General features: G+C 40.7%; 1 protein-coding gene and 2 non-coding genes across 3 annotated transcripts in view; 2 read left to right on the forward strand and 1 right to left on the reverse strand.

The window, feature by feature from the left end:
* LOC117272198 (contactin-associated protein-like 4) overlaps nucleotides 1-22,348 on the reverse strand; it is a 153,501-nt gene that overhangs the window by 57,894 nt on the left and 73,259 nt on the right. The window contains exons 6-10 of the mRNA XM_033650981.2: nucleotides 15,009-15,184; nucleotides 14,772-14,900; nucleotides 10,444-10,711; nucleotides 10,050-10,193; nucleotides 6,441-6,612 (exon numbers count right to left, since the gene is read on the reverse strand). Of these exons, the coding sequence (XP_033506872.2) occupies nucleotides 6,441-6,612; nucleotides 10,050-10,193; nucleotides 10,444-10,711; nucleotides 14,772-14,900; nucleotides 15,009-15,184 (889 nt within the window). The remainder of the gene's footprint in view (nucleotides 1-6,440; nucleotides 6,613-10,049; nucleotides 10,194-10,443; nucleotides 10,712-14,771; nucleotides 14,901-15,008; nucleotides 15,185-22,348) is intronic.
* trnal-uaa (transfer RNA leucine (anticodon UAA)) lies at nucleotides 258-340 on the forward strand. The gene has a single exon. It is a non-coding gene; the product is annotated as a tRNA-Leu (tRNA).
* trnal-uaa (transfer RNA leucine (anticodon UAA)) lies at nucleotides 5,085-5,167 on the forward strand. Its single transcript has one exon. It is a non-coding gene; the product is annotated as a tRNA-Leu (tRNA).

Consider the following 22,348-nt stretch of genomic DNA (forward strand, 5'->3'; position numbering starts at 1 on the left):
AGTTTGTCTACAATAGATGTGAACACTTGAGGGGGTGCACTTGAGTATCTTAAAGTAACAACGGATGTGCATTTGCATAAGGTATAGTTTAGGCCCTCAATGTGTCCATGAATAACTTATTAACAATATTGGTTAAGGTACTGCACTCAAAATGTAACTGACACAAATCCTACTTCTGGTATTTATTTATCTATTTTCGCCAAACACAGAACCACTGACTATGGATTGATGAGCTGCACTTAAGAAAGCACAGAAGTACCAGGATGGCCGAGTGGTTAAGGCGTTGGACTTAAGATCCAATGGGCAAATGCCCACGTGGGTTCGAACCCCACTCCTGGTAACATATTTGTCTCTCATTTGAAATTGCTCCTTTCAATACTGAGTGATATAAACTGTACAACAAATCTACTTGGTTGATGATGTTACATCTGATACAGGTCATTGATCAGAAAAACAATGTTAATATCAGCAGCAGATGACAGTAATCACAGGCCTGATTTGTCTGAACTTCAGTGGAAGTGAGATACAGAGCTAATATTCGTAGCGAACATGTGTCCCAAAACCCTCATATCACCATGGATTAAATGAGTGCAATGAACAGCAGCAATAAAAAACCAGGATGACAACTGTAAATGTCAGAATCAAGTCCTTAAGGGAGCAATACAGCAACTTGTCAAGCAGGGCTGACGTGTTGGTAAAACGAAAAGAACTAAGTCAGTCAAAATTGACTGTTGGGAGATGGGACAAAAAGTGTGGTCTTGTGTGTCAATGTGTTTTGTGTAAATTATTTTTATAAAGACACTGTTTTTGTTTGTTTTACTAACTATTTGTCTGCTTTTACAGTGTTGTCTTTTGTGTTTGGTGAGCTGAAGACAAATTTCCACCCATGGCGGACAATGAAGATATATTCTATTTTATTCACAATGACACATTCTGCACCTCCAACCCCTTCGTTTCACAGCGGTATACCATCTTTCCACTCCTTACACCCTCGGTGTTCCTGCGAATATTGACTCATTATTTGCAAAACCGTGAGAAGTCATTTGTGAGGGAATTGTCGGTGTGGGTTGTGTCCGAACAATGACCAATTTCATTATACACCAAGATCGCTGACTTGAGAGGGTGTTGCATTCAAGATGCAATGAACAGATGTCCTTGTGGGTTTAAATCCCACTCCTGTTACTAATATATTCCTTGCTCGGACAGTAACACCACAATGTAAAAGAGGAAAAGCACAGTTACAGCTCCTCCAATCACTTGTAACTATAGATATTCCACATTTTCAATGAAAATCAGCTCGGTTGATCAAATTGTTATACTCTGAGCCTCTGCTTAAGTTGATGTGTTGTTCGGCAGGTATTTTCGGTATAATGTAGAGCTGCGTACAAAACATACTTTTATGACTACTGACTGGATAACCTCAGTGCTACCAATTACAAATTCATGTCAAATCAGTTATACCTGAGAGTGCATCTGGGTGACAAAGTAACTTTGAAGACAGAGAGAAAGAGAAAAAATGAGACAATGTCACCTCTGCAGCCACTTCACGTCAGAGTGAGTCAGGGCAACAGTGAGCTAAAAGCAGTTGCAAGTGTGCATACACTTTTTATAACTCTGCGCAGGCAACACTCGCTGCAATATTTCAAATGTGAAATGCAAAGCTGGCCAAGGCACATGGTCAAATGCAAACTGTGCCTAAAACCTTAAGAGTCTACATTGTTTGAGAAGCTAAAAGCCAAGTCCCTGGAAGCAGCTGTACTATATGAGCATGCCTGCAGCCAGTGCCTAAGAAGTTGAACCCTCCATGGACATCAAAACTAAGAGTAACAAAGTAAGGCATAAACAACTTCATCGACATCTTTGTTGATTATTTAGCTAGTTAGATATATTGTTGTTGGAGATAATTGGGCTTTTGTCACTGTCTTGGTTGATATTAGCTTAGCATTGTCACCAGTGTTAGCTAACACTCAGCAACAACTTGGTTGGTAAAGAGAAAGTAAAGTACTGAAAAAGGATCCGTTGGGTACCGGTACCAAATTCCAAGTACTGGTTCAAATGTGAATGGTACCCAACCCTAGTGTGATGTATTTTCTGTATTTTTTTATACTGTTAAGCGATTTCTTTCAAATGGTTACATCTATTTGGATAACAGTTTTCTGTATAGCAAATGCTATAGGCTATTGGCTTAAGACAAACAGTCTTAAGTTTAGGTATCCCCTGTGATATCTGGGCCATTTAGAACATGTCATGGCTCTGGGTAATGACCAAAAGAATGAGGTGGCCAATACAAGTGACCAAAATGAGATTCCTCAGAAGGGAGGCTGGGCTCAGCGTTAGAGATAGGGTAAGGAGCTCGGACATCTGAAGGGAGATCAAAGTAGAGCCACTGCCCCTTCATGTAGAAAGGGGTCAGTTGAGGTGGTTCGGGCATCTGATCAGGATGCCTCCTGGGTCCTCCCAGTTAGAGGTGTTCCGGGAATGTCCAACTGGTAGGAGGCCCCGGGGCAGACCCAGAACATGCTAGAGGGATTACATATTTTGTCTGACCTGGGAACGCCTTGGGGTCCCCCAGAAGGACCTGGAAAGTGTTGCTGGGAAAAGGGACGTCTGGAATACTGCCTGCTCCCACGATCTGGCTTCGGATAAGCGGTTGAAAATGGATGGATGGAGGTGATTTAAGGGGGGACGCCTTCCCCTTAGTTAGCAAAATGACCAAAATGCATCCTCCTTGTAAACCTGCCCTACTTGTCCATCTGGGTCCATCTCCCATGTTAAAAAATTAATGAATCGCCAACCAGGATTAGCCCCACCTGCAGACTTAACTCTACCAAGAAGTACAGTAAAGTAAGTACATATACGTTTTGAGCTTTCTATCCACTGTTTTTTTTTTTTCCCTTTTTTCAGAGGAAACATGTACAAAACTGGAGAGCTTTGAATGGCTGTCAATGTTGTTGTTACACTCATTTCCTAGGTCGTTCACCTCTACAGGAAAACGATGGACTTATGTTGACTTTTTGACCACGCTACTTGCAATGTGAACTCGGGTTAGAACTGAAGTAAATTAGACCCGAGCGTTGATTCAGTTCAAGCCCCGTAACAAGACTGACGGGTCAAATCTATTAAATGCATGACTGCTTCTATGTTGTACTCATTGCATGGGGTTGCACTGCTATTACGTCTTCGTCCTGACGCACTAACACAGATGTAACACCCCGCTCTGAGGTAAGAGAGGTGTATGGAGGCAGGATCTGTAACTCCATTTTGCTTTGAACTTTATATCCCATGGACCCAACATTTAATCAACAGAGGAACAATGAGGGAAAGCACAGTGGGAGCCATGATTTTTCTCTTGTTCTGTTCCAGTAAGCAGATCTGTGCGAGAACTAAATTCTGCTGGATAATAATCCAATAAATGTAGAAACAAGAGGATATTTAATTAAACCCACTGGAGCAGATTCTCCTTCTCTGATGAGGATGTGGCCGTTGTGTGTAGCTGTATTCATATGTACTGAATATATAAAGGTAAATGACTGTGTGTCTTTAACTGTTTTTAGTGTGACACTGAGAAATCAGGCAATTGGTTCTGCTCCACATGACTTACTCTCTTGATGTAAGGTGACTATAAATTACTCTGACAGAGATGAAAATGGAAATTATTATGAACAATAATGATATCGCTGCTCTCTTGTTTTGCATGTCTGTCTGCATCTCTCCATCATATATGGAGGAGAAAATTGTGGTATTTCCTACAATGTTTTATCGTAATGTCTTCTGTTTTGACTCTTGCAATGACTGTCAGAAGGTGTAACCATCACTTTGGTCCAGACTGAAACATTTCAACAACTGTTGGATGGATTTCCATGAAATGTTTCTACAGACATTCATGATCCCCACACAATGAATCCCACTGACTTTGGTGATCCTCTAGCTTTTCCTCAAGGACACCATGGACACCCCCTGGGTAAACTGCTAATCAGCTTTGATGATCCACTGACTTTGACTAACTCTTTGGTTTATGACCAAATACCTGCAAAGTCTAGTGATCTCTCAGTTAGTCCACCACTTTGGTTCCCACTGAAATATCTTAACAACTGTTGGATGGATTGCCATTAAATTTTGTAGAAACATTCATATCCCCCAAAGGATGAATTGTAAATTTTGGTGATCCTCTGACTTTTCATCTAGCACCAACATCGGGCCTAAATGATAAACTGTCTAATACTTTGGTTTATGACAAAATATTTGGCTTAAATATTTAGGTTAAAGCAATGCTGTCCCTAGCCTGGCTGCAGACGCTTAGTCTTTAGATTATGTTTTAACTTTCTTCAGTGTATCTTATTCTGTATGACACATATGATATCCAACTAAAATATTATTTTCAAGAGACCTGAAATGAAATATTGGAAGACAGGCTCATTGTTGGTGCTTGTAGGCTATTAGGGCACCTCAACAGAGAAAACATAAGGCCTTTCATAGATGCCTTAATAAAATCTACATAGCATTAGCAAAAGGCAGCTGGAGTAAGAATGAAAAGTCCTCAGAGAATGGAAAGTAATAAATTAGGAGAATGCTGCTTTATCAATGGCGTCTCACACTTCTGATATCACCATGGTGCTAACTGAAACAAAGCTGACAAATCATGACAAAAAGGCAGATACACAAGTGAGAACAACACTTATTATTTAAGTGAGAAACACATGAGAGGAAAACTGTTGTTTTTTTTTTTGTTGAGAAATCTTGATCTGTCAGATATCGGGGGAAATAAAACAAACAGGGCTGTCAGTGGTTATTTCACACTTCAGGTCTCCACTGAACAATAATTCTCTGTTCCTTAATGGAAATACTGCGAGTGTGAGCACACGCTTTCGATTCTTTGTGTGCATTTGTTTCTTATTTTCTTGGATTCAACACTTCACACCACTTCACCTCGCAAATAAATGACTCTGCCAAAAAGTCAAAGAAAAGAAAAATTACATTTCACTTCCTCAGTAGTTGTGTCTCATATAAAGTTGGATCATACAACAGAGACAGAGAACAACTTCAGACAGTGGTCTCTCTGTAACTTTACAAGCTATGGGAGTAGAACCAGGATGGCCGAGTGGTTAAGGCGTTGGACTTAAGATCCAATGGGCAAATGCCCACGTGGGTTCAAACCTCACTCCTGGTATTATAGGTGAAAATTTATGTGCAAAAACCATCTTCTGAACATTGCTTGTCAAGGATGGTCAAGTGGTTTAGTCATTGGACTTGCCAGGTTTGGACTGGGCTGTAATTTCTCAAAATTCCCCCTCAGTGAATCAGGCAGGTTTTACTCCAATTTCCCAGTGTTTTTTTTTTTTCTTATAAAGGCAGACCTTATAGTTTGTGTAATGTCATGAATAATATATGGGCTCTGTTTCCATCAACTCATTCTGACTCCTGTCTTTCATTAATGAGCAAAAATGTAATACAATCTTTATGAAATACATAAGGCACACTTTATGGGCTGTGCTGAACATTCAGTAGGAGAAGGCGCAGGTCAGAGATCGTGTCACAAATGTCTGTTACCACAAAAAAATGAGCTTTTATTGACAAAACTAGACTGCTGGTGAGAGCGCAACAGCATCGAACAAACAGAAAGCTCTACTTGTAGTTACTGGAAAAGGCCCCATAGCTGTATAATTGTATGGAGGAGGAGGAGGATCTTGTTCTTCATCCGCCTCAGCAGCGCATGCCCATAACGATGGCCATGAAGTTGCGGAATGTCCCCCCATTCTGCATCATGGTCTTCCCCACTCTTCCCATCAGCTCTCTGCTGCGCATGCCAATCCTGAGACAGGAAAAAGTGCCAAACATGGCAGCAGCGGCCATTTTCACTGCAAACCCCATCATGAAGCCCATCTTGACCCAGTCAAAACAGCTCCTAGTAGAAGAGAGCTTATCACTGGATGTAAAGACTGTCTACTGTCATAAATTACAAAACACTGAAGGTGTAAAACAGGATTCAGTGCTGTCCACAACAAAAGCGAAAGAGCGCCGTGGCTTCTTCAGTGGAAAAACTCATTAAAAGACTAAATATATATTTGAATGTGCTGTATGGTGCGGTGATGGCTGTTTGGAACGCTATAGTGCTTGTATCCTTTCACCCTGACACACCCTTAAACCTAGAGAGACAAAAACATATCTCAGTAACTGCCCCCAGTTGAGGTGAAAAATCCTTGAACCAGAAAAACAATGCAAATCAGGGCCAATTTATTTATACTGAATACTCCCAGGTAGACCACAACCATACTCCCTGAAGGGTCAAAACTCAATGCTGCAGATACTGAGAGGTGATCAGCGACAACATCTGGTGTGTTTTATGGCTGCACATGACTGCTTTTCTAAGGAATACACTGGTAAGCATATCTGCATTGGTTTCTCAGTCATGGCAGGGCTAGGCAGGTTTTTGGGGATCTGACCTGTCGATGATGCCACACATGTCGATCTGCAGGTGGCTGTAGTTTCCCAGCAGTCTTTGCTGCACCATTATCAGGTCCACCGGCTGGTTCTCCACACTGAGGTGACGCATACAGCCCTGAAAGATGTCGAAGGGATTTTTACATTCCTGACTGTCCTCTTCAGCAGGACAACCTGGACAGGAAAGCAAAGAGAGCAGGTAAAGCCAAAAACAGTGTGGAGGCTGACAAGACAGCAGTAATGAAAAAAGACAGAGATGGGCTTTAAGCAGAAGTCAATAGAAAAACAGTGACTATACAGTGACATAAAATAAAAGATTATTGGGCTTAAAGGAGAAGCTAATATAGTGTTTGGGTAACATTCACACAAATGGAAGAAAAATCAGAGCTGAAAGCAACTCACTGTGATAGTTAAAATGCGCTGTGAGTTAAGTAAATGGCGAAAAAAATACTCATTTACTGGAGACGTTAATGTGCATTGTGTACAGTGTTCTATAGGGGTAAGACATATTGCGGTTTACTAAACGTGTTCTACCACACGGTAAGCTGAGCCATGATCTGTGTATTCTTAAGTGGCTGGAATAATGCAAACAGAAACTAAGCCTTGATCAAATGAAAATGGGAATTTTTTTCCTCAGCAGACCATTAAATGTGGAAAAGGAGATAGTGTAAATGTGCGAGTGTGCATGTGTGGGATGATAAAAAGCCTAAGGCAGTCAAAGAACATGTCTGGACTGCAATACTGCTGAGCAAAGAGAGGACAAAAGTGATGGGATTTAAGAGAAGGACACAGTGGGGATGTCAGTGGAGGAGAGGGAAACAGAGGGAAGGAAAAAGACTGGAGAGAAAGAGGCAAGGGAGGGAAACAGGAAGAGAAAAGGAGAGATAAATGATGGAAGGACAGAGTAAAGAGAGAAATGACAGAAGAGACAAGAGAGGAGAAGATAAAGCAGGCTTATAACTTTCATTATAAAACAGCCATGAGTTAAATTTGGCTCACAGCGCTCACAACTTTAGAAGAGAGTACTGACAACACCAACTGTACAGTACAATATTTAATGTCAACAACTTTAAATGAATATTTAAAATATATACAGTACAGGCCAAAAGTTTGGACACACCTTCTCATTCAATGCGTTTTCTTTATTTTCATGACTATTTACATTGTAGATTCTCACTGAAGGCATCAAAACTATGAATGAACACATGTGGAGTTATGTACTTAACAAAAAAAGGTGAAATAACTGAAAACATGTTTTATATTCTAGTTTCTTCAAAATAGCCACCCTTTGCTCTGATTACTGCTTTGCACACTCTTGGCATTCTCTCCATGAGCTTCAAGAGGTAGTCACCTGAAATGGTTTTCCAACAGTCTTGAAGGAGTTCCCAGAGGTGTTTAGCACTTGTTGGCCCCTTTGCCTTCACTCTGCGGTCCAGCTCACCCCAAACCATCTCGATTGGGTTCAGGTCCGGTGACTGTGGAGGCCAGGTCATCTGCCGCAGCACTCCATCACTCTCCTTCTTGGTCAAATAGCCCTCACACAGCCTGGAGGTGTGTTTGGGGTCATTGTCCTGTTGAAAAATAAATGATCGTCCAACTAAACGCAAACCGGATGGGATGGCATGTCGCTGCAGGATGCTGTGGTAGCCATGCTGGTTCAGTGTGCCTTCAATTTTGAATAAATCCCCAACAGTGTCACCAGCAAAACACCCCCACACCATCACACCTCCTCCTCCATGCTTCACAGTGGGAACCAGGCATGTGGAATCCATCCGTTCACCTTTTCTGCGTCTCACAAAGACACGGCGGTTGGAACCAAAGATCTCAAATTTGGACTCATCAAACCAAAGCACAGATTTCCACTGGTCTAATGTCCATTCCTTGTGTTTCTTGGCCCAAACAAATCTCTTCTGCTTGTTGCCTCTCCTTAGCAGTGGTTTCCTAGCAGCTATTTGACCATGAAGGCCTGATTTGCGCAGTCTCCTCTTAACAGTTGTTCTAGAGATGGGTCTGCTGCTAGAACTCTGTGTGGCATTCATCTGGTCTCTGATCTGAGCTGCTGTTAACTTGCCATTTCTGAGGCTGGTGACTCGGATGAACTTATCCTCAGAAGCAGAGGTGACTCTTGGTCTTCCTTTCCTGGGTCGGTCCTCATGTGTGCCAGTTTCATTGTAGCGCTTGATGGTTTTTGCGACTCCACTTGGGGACACATTTAAAGTTTTTGCAATTTTCCGGACTGACTGACCTTCATTTCTTAAAGTAATGATGGCCACTGGTTTTTCTTTAGTTAGCTGATTGGTTCTTGCCATAATATGAATTTTAACAGTTGTCCAATAGGGCTGTCGGCTGTGTATTAACCTGACTTCTGCACAACACAACTGATGGTCCCAACCCCATTGATAAAGCAAGAAATTCCACTAATTAACCCTGATAAGGCACACCTGTGAAGTGGAAACCATTTCAGGTGACTACCTCTTGAAGCTCATGGAGAGAATGCCAAGAGTGTGCAAAGCAGTAATCAGAGCAAAGGGTGGCTATTTTGAAGAAACTAGAATATAAAACATGTTTTCAGTTATTTCACCTTTTTTTGTTAAGTACATAACTCCACAAGTGTTCATTCATAGTTTTGATGCCTTCAGTGAGAATCTACAATGTAAATAGTCATGAAAATAAAGAAAACGCATTGAATGAGAAGGTGTGTCCAAACTTTTGGCCTGTACTGTATATATATATATAGATATATATATATATATATGTACAAGGCCACAAAATGTCTACATTATTACTGTTTATACTGCAACTGCAGCTTTAAGTATAGTGATAAAAAGTGGCAACTTCTTTGTATATGAAAAGAAAATTTAATTAAATTTAATTTTAACGTACTGTACTGCTGAAAAACAAATTAAAAAAATAAATAACATGAAAACCTTCAGACGGGTTGCATTGCCTTGGCAGACATCAAAAGAAAAAGGAAATGAAGATAAATCCAGACAAAAAAAAAAAAGAAAAAAAAGAAAGAAGCAGAAATAAAGTAATCCATAAATGACGAATATTAAATTAATCATTCAGGTAAATATGCTTTAAAATGGGAAAAATTAAATTAAAATTTGAAATATAGCTTCATGACCCCAGACCTACTGTAAAATGCTTTTAAGTGGGACATTAATTATGTGTTGCAAAACTACTCTTGAATACTGATCAGTGCTCAACCCAGATGTTCTACTGCTGGAATGTCTACTGAGTACTAATTCAAAGTACTATCAAGGGCAAGTACGGTACAGTGAAGTTTAAGGTATACTATGCAGGATTATTGGTGACTGGAAATACAGCATAAGTTAAAGTAAAAGCCAACCCCTGATTCACATTGATTTGGCGTTTCACCTCGCTATTTTTGCATCATCTGCTGCTTACTGTCTGGCACCTGGCACACACACTTCTAGCGGCTCATAAGCGATGACTGAGAAGGATTACTTCTGTGTGAGTCTATACATTGTTCTTCTGGGAAAATCCTGCAAAGTATATCTTTAAAGAAATGTGCACTGCAACAGCTCAGTGATTGGCACCTTTCACAGTTTGACAGCAGACTCTGGGATTATTTCTTTCACTCTTACCACCAAAGAAGAGTTGACTTCCTATGGTGACAGGATGACTGGCATGAGCAACACCTCCTTCTTCTCCATCTACAACAATGCTCAGATGACCTTGTCTGGAGTTCAACTCAACTGAGTGCCACTGACCGTCATTCAGAGCAGAACCTGGAACAACATTTATATTGATCATAGTTATATCATATGCATTTTCATTTATGTAGCATTTTTTAGTAGTATTACAAAGCTTACAAACAGAATAAAATGTGAGATTTTCAGTGTTATTTCAATGGTAAGAATTTAGCAGTGAGGAAGCTAAGGCTTACATTAGTTATAGGTGAGGCTAAAATATAACTTTCAGGCACTGGTAACAAAAGGTGAAGGGTTAGAAACTGATTTGATTGACATTTAAACTGACCTGCACTGAGCTCCAGCAGTGTCCTGCCAGCTTTATGGATCTGAAGCCAGAGTCTGGCCTCACTCAGGTACAGCCAGGCCACGCCCCCTTCCTGAGGCAGGATAAAGGTGAGCAGAAGCCCCGCCTTGTTCCACGTCCTGAACTGGAACCCCACGGACAAGCCCCCCGACGAGGACGGCATGGCCCCAGGCAACTGGAGGAAGCTCTGGGGGCCTGGGAACGTCACAGCGACGGACACCGACTCAGCACAAGAAAAGGTCACATTGCCCTGAGAGAGAAACATGCAGAGGGGAGAGAGAGGAGGCGGGACAGAAAAAATGATTACTAGAGAGATAAAACAACATAAAACATGAATATTAATCAGTTGCAGAGGGCGTGTCGATGTGACCTCTGTCGCAGTGATCTCATCAGCAAGTCTCCTTGAGAATAAAAGCCATGATGCAAACTGAAAAATCCCAATGTCACCCAGCTCAGAGGCATGGAGGGAGGTGGGTGTGTATGTGAGCAGTGCTATATGGACTTTTTCGTTGCGGTCCATTGTTTTGAGTAGTGGTAACGACACCAGGTTCTTTGCTAAGGCTGCAGTAGTAATATATTACAGTCCCAGCTCTCTGCTGGGAATATCAGCCTGCTATCTTTATAATGCTCAGGAAACACAGATGACATCTAAAAGCCCTTTGTAGAGCTGTTAAAGTGATATATGGACATACATGGTGGAGGATGCGGGCATCACTGCAAAATACAAAGTAAAAAGTAAGCTATAAAATCCGCCAAAAGCCATTCACCATCACACATGCACTCCCGAAATCCTTCTCACACACTTACGCACATCATTTAAGGCTTCACTTCACTTTGTTATCATACCTTTAAGAATGGCCAAAAGTGGTCTCTGTATTAAAAAGGACCACAACTAATAGCCTCTATTAGATCTTCAGCCATGCATGTGAATCTCTGAACCTTTTTTACCTTCACTTCTCTGCTCTCTGGTCCTTTACTGTAATGAGAGACTGTTTATTAGAAATGGTTCAGAGCTGCTCTTCACTGAGCTTGATCCACTTATTGTGATTGTACAAACATCTAAAGATCCTAATGAATAAGACAAAGAAGTGTTACTGAAAGTCTACCCATCGCCTACTCTCCTCTGTCCACTCATCACTCACTGTCCTTGTTAAGCCCTCGTCAGCATCGCTAACCAGCTAGCAGCTCATTAACAGCATCGTCCAGATGATTTCCCAGTGGTGCTCTGCAGATGTTAACATGTATGAAGACACCTGCATGCAGACAAACACAACCTGATCCATTATGCACATGAGGGATTGGTTGGCACCGGCCAAGCTTTGATGGGAACTTGTGTCCTCATGGTGTTTGTTAGCACCTCTTGTAATGAATAAGTCACAAATAACACCAAGCAGAATCTTCTATCAGCTTTGAAGGGCCAGATTTAGCAGATTTTATTCTAGGTGGTGCAGCTCCAGCTATTGATGCTGCATTCTCTCTGAGATATAAAAGCTCAGAGCTCAGAGAGTTTGAGGAGCTGAACATCAAAGCTTTCCCCAAATGATTAACGTGATCTGTCATCATCACATGGGAGGAACAGAGGACAGCTCTATGTGGTGCCACAAAAGATTTGCAGGCTGGTATTTTCCATGGATTCACCCTTTTGAGCTAATTGCTAATTTTTTAACTGATCAATACAGTTATATATCTGAAGATGATGAGTACATGCAGTGTTGATTGTTGTCATGTAGACTTGGACCTTTTTATTCCAAACAAGCATATGAACAAAGTGAGTCTTATTAAATCGTGTTAGCAGACAGTTACCTATTTAGAAACCTAAAGATTACAGTTACCTATTAGCAAACATGACGCAACATTAACATTCATTTGTCATTGGATATTGGCCCCTGGTTTAGTCACCACCCACATCTGCCAGATATTCCATTCTCTTCACTAGCTAGTTACTAACATTGTCTGTGCGCTGTATGGTGCTGGGCAGGTGGTGCACAATTAGTTTATCAGAGCTTTTCCGTTGTCGGCTACAGTTAGAAATTAGGTTTTTGAGAGTGTTGAGTCTGAACAGTAACAGAAACAGTACGCTCCATTAAACAAGTATTTCACTGCTGGAATGATGGCCTTTTAATAAAACTGGGATGTCTATGCAGTAGAATGCCACAAACACTTTTGAAATTGGTGCTACAAGACCAGAGAAAGCAGAGGAAAAGGATGCTTTTGCTTAAGAGGAAGAAAACCTTCAAGTACCAGAAAGTGCTGCATCGCACCAGACCAATAAATGCTCCCGCTGATGGGTGACGTAATGCGAATAGTCCATTTGAAACAGTGGCTGCCGGCTGGCAAGAAACAATCTCGTATTACAGTTAAACAGTAAGCTAAAACATGTTTCTGGAAACGTTTGTGGTGAGAAATAGGCAACTCAATAACAAAATCTTGGTTTATATTTGATCTGTGCTGCTTAGTTTTACTGCTTAATCTCAGGTTTTTGGCCTTCGTTTTTACTATGCAGGAAACAGTATGGTGCCCACTTCCTGTTCACAAACTCTCGCTATTACAGCTAAACAAGGCCCTAATATATGCTTCTAAAAACACTGTTAGAGAAATAGGCCATACAGTGACACAATCTTGATATATATTCGATCAGCACTGCTCAGTTTTACCATCTGATTGGATTGCGGTCCGGGCTTAAGAGAGAGAGAGAGAGAGGAGCTGGTCTGTCTCTTGATCTGCTTCTATGCTCTATACTATACTTCTACTTTGTGTCCGTGGTGGCAGCATGGGTTGACAATACAAACATACGGAAGTGCAACTTGTAGTTCAAGTAACAGCCTGAGAGCCAGCGAGACTTTCATGGGGGGGCGGAGAGGGATATCTTGGCACTGGTAAGACAGTTCAAATACACATACTACCCAGATTGTTTTGATACAAGACAGTTGAAAATCAGCGAAGTATCCCTTTAAACCAAAACACTGAGCTAAAAGACAGCTAAAAAGCTCAACAGAGCTGCAGAGTTGGCTGATAATTCTCTGTGATTTTGCTACTTACGGTAAGCCATTTCACAGTACACATAGTAATTTAATTAGATAAAACTATCACTCTGTTAAAGGGCAACTCTGTTATTTTATAATTATTTTAATTAGTTTTCTTTATCAGTCAGCTTTGGAGCATAGTTTTGAATTAGTGTTCCTCATGTATTCAAATCGAAAAATTCAAAATTTGGTCTCAGTATGCATGTTTTAGTTTCAAAATGCTATTTTCCCCAAGCCCTTCTGAAGACTTTTCCCCATGTGACATGACGAAGGTTTCTGTACGATGTTGTAATGTTGCTACATACAAATCCACGTACTGCTGTGGACGCCACAGTAGTTCGATTCTGAAAAGTCACACAATAACACAACAGAGTCTGGTGGCTCTATAAAGGGCACTATAATGGCTTCAGTTCCTTGTCACAAAGGGCTGCCTTATGGCAAAGTGAGGCACTAAAATAATTTGCATATAGCATACGCTTATACAGATACCAATATTTTGGTGGTCAGTTTTCAGGAGGCCAAAATACATTTTGCAGCTGCCCCAGTCCACAGCCACCAGACTCCTTTTACAGAAACAGTAATTACTTCTCAGAATACAAGGACTTGCTGGTCCACCGCTGCCTCTGATTGGTTAGTTAGTGTGTGTTACTGTGAAACTTTCAGAACCGAACTATCGCTGGGTCCACAACAACAGGCAACATTGCTTAGCTTCTGTGTCCTGGTACTCCTGTCTGCATCAAACTGGTAGTATGCTGAACACTATCTACTGTAGGTAATACAGACTGTGGATCTATTAACGTGATTATACAGTATAAATGCAGTATTACACTGAATCTCAATGTGTCTTCACCTGGTTAAAAAAGGTTTAATAATAATGAAATAGCACCATCTTCCTCCTCCAAGATTAAATCTTCCAAGCTAACACTTACCCGATTCAGTATGCTTACACTGTCAACAAACAGCATGTGTGGGGGGTGAGGGAGAGGAGAGCATCAGTGCTGTAACCTACATTAGTGCTTTTTGCAAATGGCTGTGTGGGACTTTCCATTTAAAAAACATGGGAAAGAAAGTGGATGGACTCAACCTTTGAGCAAAATGAATCAAGTTAGCATTACCGTGTAGCTACCAGCAGGCTAAATTCACAACACAGTTAACTTTTGAAAAGTTTGACTACAGTATACAAATAGATTCTTGAAACAGCCTGTTGTTTTTATTTTGTCAGAACAAAGTCAGCAAAGAGGAACTGGGTGTGTTTAGCTAGTTACCACCACGGTAAAATGTACGTACCTCAACAGTAACTTGGTGGTCTTTGCGTTTAGCTAATTCTATCAGGTTGAGGCCATTGTACAGCAGGTTTTCCAGGCAGCCATGAAAGTTCCTCTTGGTGACAAGGTCCTGGACTGCCCCTACACTCAGCTGTATGGAGACAAAACCACACAAAAAATAGCAAAAATGAAATATACTTGGTTTTATATACACATAAAGCATGTTTATGTAGGTGTGTTTCTGTGCGTTCCCTCCCACCTGCTCGATGTCCCAGTGGCTGAACTCTGCAGGGATTTGAACCCTCTCTGTGTGTTTGTCCACAGTGAGGTTGAGGTGAGAGCCACGCCGCTCCACTGCTAAATGGTGCCAGTGCTGATCGTCTAACAGGCTGCCGAGGGACGTGAGACGCCGGGGTTCAGAGGTTGAAGTCCCACCTGAAAGAGGTGATGAGGAGGAGAAGTAGGAGGAAATGACAGAGCAGATAGGAAGTAGAATGAGGAGTGATGGAGAAGTAGCAAGAGGTAAGAGCAGGTGAAGAGGAAGAAGGAGGCGACAAAGTCAAGGAGGCCAAAGAGGAAAGGGAGGATGAGGGTTTGACAGAGGGGGGACATAAGAAGAAGATCAGGGGAAAGTCAGATGACAAGAATGACAAGGGGTGTAAAGCAGGAGTAGAAAAAAGGAGGAGGAATAGAGAGGATGAAGGTGACGTGGAGGGAAAGTGTCAAGCAAAAGGAGAAAGATGAAGAGGGTATAAAGAGAGGAGAGAAGAGAAAACGGGATGGAAAAGGATGGAAAAAAGGAAGGGGAGGCAGGAGAGGATAAAGCAGACAAGACACAAATGTTATTGGACACATGCTGTAAAACACACCACCGCTGTTTAATTTGCAAAGTCTGAATCCAGCATTAGAAAAGGAAGAAAAAAAATCATGCATGAAATGAGACAAGATAAAATGAAACTTCACTTGTTTTCTTTAAGTTCTTTGACTTGTGAGTGTGTGTGTGTGTTTTTTTTTTCAGTGTATGAAGTCTGTTATTATGGTACCTTAATAAGCAGGTTTGCTTCTGTTAAGCAGCTAATCTGTTTTCTTTTCAGATATGTTGTTTTCTGCTTTTTCTATCTATAGTTATCTGATCTGACAGTCTGTTGTTTGTTATCTGACCCGCACGTCTGCTTCTTTCTAACAATCTGACCTGGTGTCAAGGGAACGCGAGCCAAATGACAGCTACAACACAGCAGCCTCCGCATTGTGTCTAAATATTTCACTTCTCCCAGGATCCCACAGAGAGGAGCACACCGAGGTCACCCTCTCTCATCTCATTAGGGACTACAGGATATCTGCATACATGCACCCAGAGCTGAAGCCAAATATGCGACAATGCCGAGAAACTGCGAAGGAAACGTAGCGAGAGATAATTAATGATAGATGAGCACCAGCAGGTCGAAATTTGGGGATTCGTTCACCCAAAGTCCTGCGAGAGAAACTTTGTATGTCTGCTGAGAGAAGGAGCCGAATACAGTCAGCCATTAAAAATGTATTAGATATTCTTTGGGGAGAGACAATTCCAACTTCAAAGAGAGAAACAGAGACAGTTCAGAAGATGATGGACAAATTTATTTTTGATATTTCAGCCCATTTTATGTGAGGGTTTATTTGTCTGCAGCTTGGATGACAAATAACTTCATCCAGAGAGAGAGAGTTATGGAGCCCATAATATAGGGGACATCTGTCCTGTCAAAACATTTATTGTGAGGAGTTATTTGAGGGAAAGAGAGAGAGCGAGACAGTGAGATCAATATGAGAGACTTAAAAGCAAATCAGATGTACTAAATGACACTGATTAATGGGACAGTTATTGTGTTGTTGGAGGTGGAGAAGAGATGAAGAGGATCTTGTGATTGAGGGTTTCATTGAATGGATGATTTGATTGCTGTGTGAGTGACTGAGAAGAGAAAGCAGCAATCGATATGAGAGATCAGAAGGCGAACAAAGAGAGAATCCCTCCACTGATATTCATATTTAGAATCAGTAGGTGGTTTAAAAGGGGACGAGAGGGAATGCCATCCCACTTGTTAGCAAAATTATCTGTCATCCATCTCCATCCCTTGGATCTGGACCCAGACATTGTCCTATCTAGACCATGGACGTTGGAACTATTATCTGAGGGGGGGGCGGGATTTTTGTTGGGGGGGGCGGGGGAAGCACGCACACTTATCAATGATTAAGGATTTGATTTGAAGTTATTTTATAATAACATGCAGTTATAAGAGAACTAGAATGGATGAACACGGCATCTTTACTGTTAAGAAAATGAAACTTTGATAACTAAATCAAGCCATTTAAGGAACATAGCATTATTTGTAACCTTGAATGAAAAAAAATGAAAAGTCTGCGCTCCTGACTCAGGGCTTGCATGCATTTCCAAAAGTGGACCTTCTCTCAGTTGACCTACTGATGAAGATTTTAAGCAGGGTTGAGACATGGCTTTCATCCATAAGGTCACTGTGAGCGTTCATAATGGCCAAATGTGTTAGTCTCTCCTGCGTCATGGTGTTTCACAGCCAGGTTTTCAGCCTGCACAAGGCTGAGAAAGAGCGCTTGGATGCCGTGACAGATATGGGCAGGGCCAGACAGAGCTTAATGAGCTTCTCCACCTCCGACAGCATGGAGTGGGTTTGGGGCTGCAAGGTTTGCAGGATGGACACAACATCCTGGATGCCAAGGCTACTGTATGTAGTCAGGCAGGCTGCATATCACATCAAAAGCATATATCTATGCATTAATGATATGAAAGAGATAAATGTAAGTCAGACAAATTGAGTTTAAATTCAGATTCTTTATTTTTTTTAAAGCACCCCTAGTTCCGACGTCTATGATCTAGACTCAAACCTATAACCAATAAACTACTGAGAATTATGACATTTCTCTAGAGTATTTCTATTTAAGCGATGCATTGTGTGACATTCGTACTGGTTTAGAAGACCACAGACCAATTCCATGTGTTCAATCATCTCACGTGATGCTACTTAGCCAATCAAATCTGTTCATCAAGATAAGCACTCCAACTCCAGTGAGGCAGATACACACAGGAGAGGCGAGAGAGAGACTATAGTCAGAGAAACAAAAGAGTAAGAGAAAAGTTATTTTACATGTCGTGTTCTAAATAGAGAAAAGAAGACAGGGAAAACAAAGTTCTTAATCAAGAATGGACAGACTTTACATGGCCATTCTTCCCACGGGGCATCTTTTTCGATTTTCGGTAACACTTTACTTGAAGGTATCTACATAAGGGTGACGTGACACTGCCATGAACCTGTCATGAACATTATGTACATGTCATAAACGTTTATGACTGCTGTCATTAAGTGTCATTTGGTTTTTGTAATGACAAGTTGACATAATTTGGGTTGTCTTGATTATGACAAGTTGACATTAATCAAAGTGACATTACTAGAAGTTGTAATGTCACTTTGACATTACTAGAAGTTGTCTTTGTCATGACAAGTTGACATTAAATTTGTTTGGGATGTCCTTATTATGACAACTTGACATTAACCAGGATGACATTACCAGAAGATGTCTTTATGTTAATGTCAAGTTGTCATTATAAGGACATCCCAGAACATTCCAAACAAATTTAATATCAACTTGTCATGACAAAGCCAACTTCTGGTAATGTCACTTTAATTAATGTCAACTTGTCATAATCAAGACAACCCAAACAATGTCAACTTGTCATTACAAAAAACAAATGACACTTAATGACAGCAGTCATAAACGTTTATGACATGTACATGACAGTGTCATGTCATAGTTATGACAGTGTCATGTCACCCTTAAATATATACCTTCGAGTAAAGTGTTACTCTATTTTCTCATAGTATTGTCTCTTTGGCAGTGGAGACGAAGGACTTTGAGGTCGTCATCACTGACCTTTGTTACAGTAAATACACTTTGTTACTGAGTGTGTTTGTTTAATTCTGCACTGAATAACAGAATTAAGAAATGAAATACAGCAAGCTTGTAGAGCTGATAAAATGCTTTATTACGTATCCCTCAGGTTTTCTCTATGTAACTGGCTATCTTGCACATTTCAGCAGGGGGCAGCGGCTGAAGCCTAACCCAGCTCATATTTCGTTATGTGGTATAAATAATACGTGCACTTTCTTGTAAAGGTTAGTTTACTATGTGTTTTTTCAGCTACAGAGCACAAAGTAACAACTGCTTGGCCAAATGCCGAAACTCGCTTGTCTACTTCAATCGTTTTCTGTATAATTATATTTTTCAACAGCTCAGATTTGGTGGTGTAAGAAAACTGACATGTCATTATTGTAACAAACACTCAAAAAGCAGTATCATTATTTTTCATAATTTTGCATTTAGAATAAAACACGCTTCACTAAACATTTCTGTTTCACTCTACTCTAATTATTCACTGTTCCCTCTAATATTAAGATGTCAATTTTTGATACTTTTGACACAGGCCATAGTTTTGACACAGATTTGATAAAGCTGTTGAAATTACTTTGTGACAAAATGGTCCAATTAAAGTAATAAATGACTTAACTCACAATGCCAGACTATATCTCATAATTAGCTTTTTTGCTACACACTGGACTAATCAGGAAAACGTGTGATAATGATGTGACTTGCTGCCTAAACTAAGTTAAGCTAGGTGGTACAGATATAAAATGAAGCATAATTCTGCAGCTGCATCATTTATTTCTCACCTCAAATGAAGCATATTCAAGAACTGGATATCATCACTTAGAAATTTAACAGTTTTGCAAACAGTGCAGAGACGCATTTGGCCAACTACAAAATTGCATATCTCAAGGAAATTCAACTGATGTCAGAAAAAAAGCTTTAAGTTACCTTTTTCTGATATTAACTTTCTTTATCATGATTAGGACCTGTTTTTATTAACAAAATGTGATGAGCAATACAGTAAACTGTTGATAGAGCTGTTAAGAGGTCAGCACAGACTGCAGTTGCATTGCTTCATTGTACAGGAAGGTGACAGGCAAGCAAACATGCTCAGAAAAATCTCTGGACAAACTCTACAGACGATACCACAGTCTGTGCTGAAGTCTATATTTCCATATTACTCTACACGTCCTCAAGACAGAAACACCTCATTGTATCTTGTCTGCTATTCTATTACTGCTGCTCTAAATCAAACTATGGGAAAAGACAGTGACAGCTCTTATCACAAAACAGGCTGATAAAATCATTTCAGAAACCGACTCTCGTAAAGTACCACGTCTGTCACATATTAAGCTCAAATCCGAAGCTCTGTAATGATCCACGAGAGAGAGGAGTTTGTTTGGAGCCATTCTGCTGCCTCAGTGTTTCTTATTTATATATATACAGTATATGTAATTTCTTTTACTGAGTGAGAAAGGTGAAGTGACACAGCTATTGAGATAACATCATCCACTTTTCTATTGTTTGAATGTAGAGAGTCAATTTTGCATCATGACCCAAAGTGCAGAAACAAGATAACAAAATGATGACAGTCCAATTCAGAGCAGTTATGGTGTCTTTTTCTGTGTCAATCATAAGAGGTGATCCAGCAAAATCATTATGTACGTCATAAAAGTAAAGTGTGGAGTGGGGATAAGTGGGAGATATTGACTTGGATGATGTAAACTGGCATAACATTGAAGGGTTCGTACCACTACACTGTATTTACCTGCATATTGTTCCACTGAAAAGCCAAAAATGTCACAATCTGCATCAGTTAAAATAGTGACAACAGCCAAGTATTTTTCCCAGAGGTTTTAACACAGCATTGTTTAATCAGTATTTTAAATTGGTACTTCAAAATGTGGAGGTAATTTGATATGTGATGCAGGTTTATCTACGAACGCAGAGTCCGCCGATTATGATTACCCTGCAGTGCAGCCAAGTTGGTGGCTTAAACTTATGAGGTAACCACTGTTTCATCATGTGGAAAGGAGGCAATCAGCAAACATAGTTTTCTTGAAGGACTGAAGCTTTTTATGCAGGCAACTGTGTTCAAAATGGGCTAATTTCAGTCATACAAAACACATATTATGATCTGAGCAGAAGTGCCTAGCTGCCTCCTGATGTCTTCACTAAATCTATACGCCAACTTTTCCTTGAAATGAATCTTTTAATGTCAATAAAGTTATAACACGAGCATCAATACAAGGGCGGCACGGTGGTGTGGTGGTTAGCACTGTTGCCTCACAGCAAGAGGGTTCCTGGTTCGATCCAAGGAAGGAGCCCTTCTGTGCGGAGTTTGCGTGTTCTCCCTGCATCAGCATGGGTTCTCACCGGGTACTTCGGCTTCCTCCCACAGTCCAAAGACATGCAGGTTAACTGGTGACTCTAAATTGTTTGTAGGTGTGAATGTGAGCGTGAATGGTTGTCTGTCTCTATGTGTCAGCCCTGTGATAGTCTGGTGACCTGTCCAGGGTGTACTCGCCTCTCGCCCAATGTCAGCTGGGATAGGCTCCAGCCCTCGCACAACCCTCAAGAGGATAAGCGGTTATGAAAATGGATGGATGGATGGCATCAATACAAAGCTTTAGCCGCTCTACATTATCAAAGTTTACCTCTAACCTGCAGTATCAAGTATAATTTTGCTACTTCTTGTTCTGTTCTGAAATTTGTTCAACAAAATCAGGTCAGGTTTAAGAGTTATGGTACACAAGTCACAAAAACAAAAAAACTCATAAAGCTGAGTACAGGCAGAAAATGCAACCAAAATATTCTGCATGTAGGGGAAAAAAACATGCTTTCATAAGAATAGTAGTGTTTGTAATGTGAATTATCTGAAGGCAGATAAATCTGCCGTCTGGTTTCTAACTATCAGTGTCTTGTTTCCGCTGTTATCCAGACAGACAGAGCTGCCGCTTCTGTGAAGGGCTGTTACTCAGTGTTGCCTCATAAAGCCAACTGCAACTACTCCAGGGGGTCAGACCTGGAGGTGCTAGTGTTAATAGGGCAGAGCGGACCATGCATGAGCTCAGGGTCAATTCACACAGCAGATGACCTAAATTATACAATCTGTAACCTAAAAAACTCACGCAGGGAGAGAAATAGAGAGAAAGAAGGAGAAATAAAGTGGGAAATAGGAGACAGAAAGTTGAAGGACACTGAACTAAAAAAGGCTTATGGTCACTTCTGAAAAACAGTTTGCACAGTTACTGAAAACTAGTAAGTAGTTACAGTTGTTTCTTTCAAAGGTAATTGAATTACCAATTACTGCATGTGAAAGTAATTAATTACTTGGAAACGTAACTTTTGTGGTTCTTTTGAATATGTGCATAAGTTCTCTTTAAGGTGCACATAACAGTGTGCAGTGTGGAACAGTGTGCTACAAGACAACTGTCAAATGTTTCTTTGATCGTACCCATTATCACTACAATGGAAAGTAATAGAGGAAAAACAAAACATGACATGTTTTAATAGGCCTATTTATTGCAGCCTTGACAGGCCTTCAAATCAAGCAACAGAAGTCAGATTTTAACACTCTTGGTAGAGCGAAGTAAAGTAACCACTGTTTCTCAGACGTCTGACAGTTCTCTCTTCTCACAATAGGCTTAATGAAATAAAAGCGATAAAAGC

This window comes from Epinephelus lanceolatus, chromosome 12 (genome assembly GCF_041903045.1).
Source record: "Epinephelus lanceolatus isolate andai-2023 chromosome 12, ASM4190304v1, whole genome shotgun sequence".
Taxonomy (NCBI): Eukaryota; Metazoa; Chordata; class Actinopteri; order Perciformes; family Serranidae; genus Epinephelus; species Epinephelus lanceolatus.